Below are 5,661 nucleotides of genomic sequence, written 5' to 3'. Positions count from 1 at the left end.
TGTTTAACCAGAATGGATCATATGCATTACAGCGATAAATATGCTACAATTGTATAAGAAATGCAATTATATTTATCAAAATAAATTAAGTGTTCTGTAAGAAATACAGATCCTTGTAATTGATGAGAAATTCGATCAATTCTATTCAAAATGTTATTTTTTTTAAGAAGAAATAAGTTCATCGGACGTCCCTCAACTTAACAGCGAGATTTTTTGAGATCCCTTAACCACAAACTAGAAATATGTATCCTAAACTCACACAAACCGTGCACTCAAGGTCCATTGGCAGTATATATGGGTGGTTTCGCTGACGTGGCATCCTAGTCAGCAAAAAAAATATGTGGGACCCACATGTCAGCTGCACATTTTTTTCTTCTCCTTCTCTTCTCTCTTCTCTCTTCTCTTCTCGAGCGTCGGAGTGCGCCCAGAGCGTGGCGTTGCCTCAAGCGCCACGACAGGAGGAGGGAAAAGGGAAGCAACCGGCGGGAGATGGGGGAGGGGAGAGGTGCGACGACGAGGACGGCGTGGCGACGGGAGATGAGGGGCGCAGCGCGGCGACGGGGACGGCAAGGCGATGGGGAACGGGGCGCTTGGTGCGGGGTCAGGGGCGGGCGGAGCAGGGTCAGCCGCGAAGGGCAGCGGTGGCACTGCAGCTGGTGGAGTAGATCAAGGTCGAGGGCCGGAGCTCGCAGAGGTGGAGCTCGAGAAGCGTGGCGGCGGCTACAGCTTGAGAAGCGTGGCAGCGGCCGCCGCTTTGCCGCGTTGCCTGCCGCCGTCCCCCCTCTGCGGCCTACTCCGGCCGCTTCGCTCCGCCCGCTGCCACGCTCGCCCGCCGTCGGTCCCCCCTCTGTCGCGCTCTTCCCTCTACCACGCTCACCCGCCGCTGGTCCCCCCCTCTGTCGCGCTTGCCCACCGCCGCTCTCCCCTCTGCCGCTCTCGCCCACTGCCGGTCCCCCCTCCGACAATGACGACAATGAGGAGCGCCACCGGGAAGAGCAACAGTGAAGTTACGAGGCTCCTGACACACCTTCCTTCTTCCTCGGTATTAACTCCGATGGCAGTGACCCGGAGCCGCCGCCACGCTCGCCCACTGCTTGCCACCGCCGACGCTAATGCTCCGCAGCCGCGCTCACCCGCCAACGCTGTCGCTCCACCTACCACCGGCCGAGCGCAGCTGCTGCCGCCGCCACCTCTCACACCTCTACCGCTGGCACGGTTGTGGATTTGAAGGGAAGAGAAGATAAAAAAAAATAGAGTGATCTCACTTTTTTTCTCACTTACATGTGGGCCCCATATATTTATTTTTTATTTTTTGCTGACTAGGATGCAACGCCAGTAAAACCGGTCAAAAATACTGCCATGGGACCTTCTTTGAATGGTTTGAGTGAGTTTAGAGGTACATATTTCTGGTTTTGTGGTTAGGGGACCTTAAAAAATCTCGCTGTTAAGTTGAGGGACCTTCGATGAACTTATGAATTAAGAATGTTTGAGGGTTAACTTCACACCGGAGGCACCGCCGCACCGGGCCAAGATACAATAGAAGGCTGAGCTACCAAGGCCCAGAACACTGACACAAAGCCCATCTTGGAAGAGAATGTGACCTGCCGTGCGTATTTACTAATGTATAAAGTCCACTTTAGGCCCTCGATTATGGATCGAGCTTCTTTTTCATCCATTAACCGCAAACTCAAACTATCAAAACCAGTGCCATCTTAGCATGCGCAGGAGCACGCACCGGAGGAGAATGGTGGCGCGGAGGGGAGGGTCCCTGCCTCCCTGGTAGCGATCGAAAGGGGAGGCAAAGATAAACTTTGGCTCTGTTTATATCCAACGGTAAAACTTTACGCCTTATCATATTAAACGTTTGAACACATGCATAAAGTATTAAAGATATACTTAAAAAAAAACTAATTACACAGATTGTGACTAATTTGCAAAACGAATCTTTTAAGCCTAATTGCTCCATGATTTGGTAATATTGTGCTACAGTAAACATTTGCTAATGATGGATTAATTAGGCTTAATAAATTCGTCTCGCGGTTTACTGACGGATTCTGTAATTAATTGTTTTGTTAGTGCCCAAACACCCAATATGACACCCTATATAATATTCAATATGTCACACTCAAACTTTATCTGAACACCCCCTTCGAAGCCAAGGGCATCTCCATCGCTATTGGCAAATGGCGTAATGGCTTCCTCCTCTGCCATTGATCGTCGCCGTCCTCGGTCTAATTAGCGTAGCTGTGTTGGAACACATGGTTTTGACCCATATAAGGCCCACTCAAGGAACATGGTACGTGCTGATTTCGAGTGTCGATGTAGGAAGCAGTATGCGATGCAACCACCATATATATATAGGTTTCATCTATACGGTTTATCTGACTTTTTTAAACGGAAAGTGTCAAGCTCATTTTTTTAAATAAAAAACTTCTATTAAAAAAATTAAAACTTTGATCTCAAAATTCAAATATAATTAATCAAAATTTGAAACTTTCAACTCAAATATTTTTTTTAAAAAAAACTACCCAAAATTTGAACTTTTCAGCTCAGCACTTGAAAAAAGAAACTCTACACAAATTTTAAAACTTTTAACTCAACTATTTTTAGGATTTAGGAGTACATGTGATGCTGACTCTATTATTGAAGTAGAACAAAGATAAGTGATTAGGCGGCTTCTTGGTGGCTACTTTGTAGCAGTAGCGACAGTGAGTGAGTTATAACTATATCCTACTAACTGTCTAACTCCTACAAATAAGCACATCCATGACACACCGTATCATCAATCAACAAGTTGAGCCGATAGATTTGATTTTGATGGTTCCTATTCATTCTCCCATGCTATTTATAGTCATTTGCTCAAATTATTTGTTTGCTCCATATGAATCAATCCTCACAATAACGCGCAGGAAATCATCTGGTAACTAAAAAGAGATAGGATTACTGCAAAATGTCGCAAAACTTAGCTAGTGTTTCCTCTGCTTGTCATGCTTGCCGGTTGAAATTATGCAGCATAATAAGTGCACGTAGTTGGCTATCCCATCCATTTCTCGTATACATGGTTTCAGTGTTTGATTGCAAATGCTACTGAAAATTCAGGTATACATACACGAAAAACCTGATGACCAGTTGCAACTGTGTATAGTGGCTATGCGAGAAATCAGTGAAGGAATCAGAATTACAGTTGGGCACCACGCGGTGCGTCCGTCGTCACAGCGAGAGCGCGACGAGGATGGCCTGGCGGCAGCGCGCGCGCGCCGTCTCGACGCGCTCCTTGACGGTCTCCTCCTTGACGGCGGCCTTGACCATCGCGACGTCCATCTCCACCAGCCGGAGCACGCGGAAGAGCTCCGTCGCGACGCGCTCCTCCACGCCGCCCTCCGCCACCAGGATCTCGGCCTCCTCCCGCGCGCGCTCCGTCACCACGCCGGCCACCGTGCCCAGCAGCTCCCCGGACCCGTACCGCCCGCGCGCCATCAGCCCCTCCAGCTTCTCCATGAAGTCCGCGATGGCCCACCCCTTGGGCTTCTCCAGCGGCAGCTTCTTGGTGCGCTTCCACCCGATCTCGTAGTTCGGCGGCTCCCCCTGCGTCAGCGCCGTCCGGCGCCGGCGGTCGGGGGAGATGGCCGACGGCACGCGCCGCGCCACGGCGAACGACGTGGTCGCCGTCGCAGACGGCGGGGTCTCGTCGTCGGGGATGCGGTGCGGGTTGGCGCCGGCCTCGTCCGGAGTGGCGGCGGCGGCGGCGTTGGGTTCTTGCTCCTGGTTGTTGTTGGCCTCTTCTTGGCTGGGCTTGGCGATAGAGCCGGTGGCCGGCTTGGGCGCCGCGGTGCAGCGCACGATGGCACTGGGGGTAGCGGCGGGGATGTGGGGTTTAGGAGTGGCGGAGAGGAAGGGTTTCGGGGGGAGGAGAGGGCGGAGGAAGGAGGCGGCCATGGCGGATGAGGCGTGGTCGGAAGAGCGAGTGATAGAGATAAGCTTAAAAAAAGGCCGCGCGAGGAAGGGCGTCGCCGCAAAGCTATTGATTGATATTTGTGGGATTGGGATTTTTGTTAAGAGGAAAAAAAACAAGAAAGACTGTGAAAATCAATGGAAAAGGAACAGGCCGATTCTAGAAAGTAGACTGCGAATTCTCTAAGCCCCAACTCAGGGTGGATCTAATGGGCCACGCGTTCGGCCCGTGAACGTGTTGTGCTTCACATGCGGATAAGTGCAATACGACTCCCTCAAATACTCCATAATCTAAATATGCTTCATATCCCTTATCCGCAAAACTGGGTATATCTACCCCTCTAATACTTAAAACCATGCAAAATGACTTTCCTGGTGGTATTAGTATTGACGGTAGTTTTCGCTGACTTAGCGTCTACGTGCTAGCCTAGTCATCAAAGAAATAAAAAAAAATACGCATATGACCACATATTTAGGGGCCATTTGGTAGAGCTCCAACTTCTAAATTTAACTTCAGGAGTTGGGTCTAGAGTGGAGTTATGGAGCAGCCCAAACTCAGCTTCACATATCTAGTTTATTTTGTGACAATATTCCATCCAGATAGAGCTGGAACTATTTGACTAGGCTGTAGATTCAGTGGAGGTGGAGCTGGAGCTGGAGCTGGAGCCATGCCAAAAAAGACCATAAGTGATAAGGGGGAAAAACAAAAAAAAAAAATCAGTTTCCTCCTCATCCCGTATGTCCACCCATCCGCGCGTGAAGGAAAACAATGGCGACGACAGTCAGGACTCAGGAGGAGCCCCGAGCGAGCTCGCGCTCGACCGCCTGTCCACACACGAAGGGAGACAGCGATAGCGGCAAACACATGCTAGCCAGCACGTGCATGTATCTCGTGTGCGATGGCCGACATCGGCACATGAGACGAGGAGGAGGCCGGGATGAGGAGGTGGAGGAGGTAGGCGTCGAGCATAAACAGCCTCGAGGTCGCCTCCGAGCCTAGCATCACTCAACCGTGCCGCAGCCGCTGCACGCGAACTCTAACCAACTCACACATGGCGCAATGGCAGTAGACCACAACTATGGTTACAAGTACAACTAGCTACGCAATGGTGGCGATGACGTGGCTCGGTTGGTTGTTGAGGCAAGGATGGTTGCGGAGCACGCCGTTGAGGCGCTTGAGGAGAGCGACGGCGTGGCAAAGGTAATGCTAGGAGAATGCATGGGGCCAATTTACCACGGATAGAACGTGGCCCTCACCGACGCCAAGCCCGGGCACCACGCGTTGCCTGCTGCAGAACACGGATGGCTCACCGAACGTGACCACGGGAAGCAGAGCCTTCGGGCAGAAAATGCTGCTCGCCACCAGCAACAAGCTCGCTAGCAACGCCAGGCAACTGCTAAGGGAGTAGCCCATTGTTAACGACCAAATTTGATAATATCAGTATCGTAGATGAAGATTAGATTGAAGCGGGGTCGAAGATGAAGATTGTCGCGGAAACAAAGTAAGAATCGGCTGAAGTCCGGATCGGCTACGATTGGATCGGCTGAGTTGGAGTCAGACTTGGTTAGGTGATGCAGCCGATTCCAACAATACGACTTGGTGTACGACATCGGGTTGGGTTGAGGTGCTTCAAGATGATTACCACGCATGGATAGAGTCCTGGGAAGGCAATTGTATCTATTAATTAGGACATTTTATGTAATTTCCTT

The 5,661-nt window shown here is 50.6% G+C and overlaps 1 protein-coding gene across 1 annotated transcript; it reads right to left on the bottom strand.

The window, feature by feature from the left end:
- Window positions 1-3,021: 3,021 nt before the first annotated feature.
- LOC127770038 (protein CHLORORESPIRATORY REDUCTION 41, chloroplastic) lies at window positions 3,022-4,019 on the bottom strand. The gene has a single exon (XM_052295707.1). The coding sequence runs from the start codon at window positions 3,934-3,936 to the stop codon at window positions 3,211-3,213; it is 726 nt and encodes a 241-aa protein (XP_052151667.1). The 5' UTR covers window positions 3,937-4,019; the 3' UTR covers window positions 3,022-3,210.
- Between the last annotated feature and the right edge of the window lie 1,642 nt (window positions 4,020-5,661).

This window comes from Oryza glaberrima, chromosome 1 (genome assembly GCF_000147395.1).
Source record: "Oryza glaberrima chromosome 1, OglaRS2, whole genome shotgun sequence".
NCBI classification, from domain to species: domain Eukaryota; kingdom Viridiplantae; phylum Streptophyta; class Magnoliopsida; order Poales; family Poaceae; genus Oryza; species Oryza glaberrima.
Note: the sequence above shows the minus strand (reverse complement) of the source record. Positions and strands in the feature narration are given on the sequence as shown.

Coding starts and splice junctions, on each gene's coding strand:
- LOC127770038 (XM_052295707.1), bottom strand. CDS start 3,936: ATGGCCGCCTCCTTCCTCCGCCCTCTCCTCCCCCCGAAACCCTTCCTC.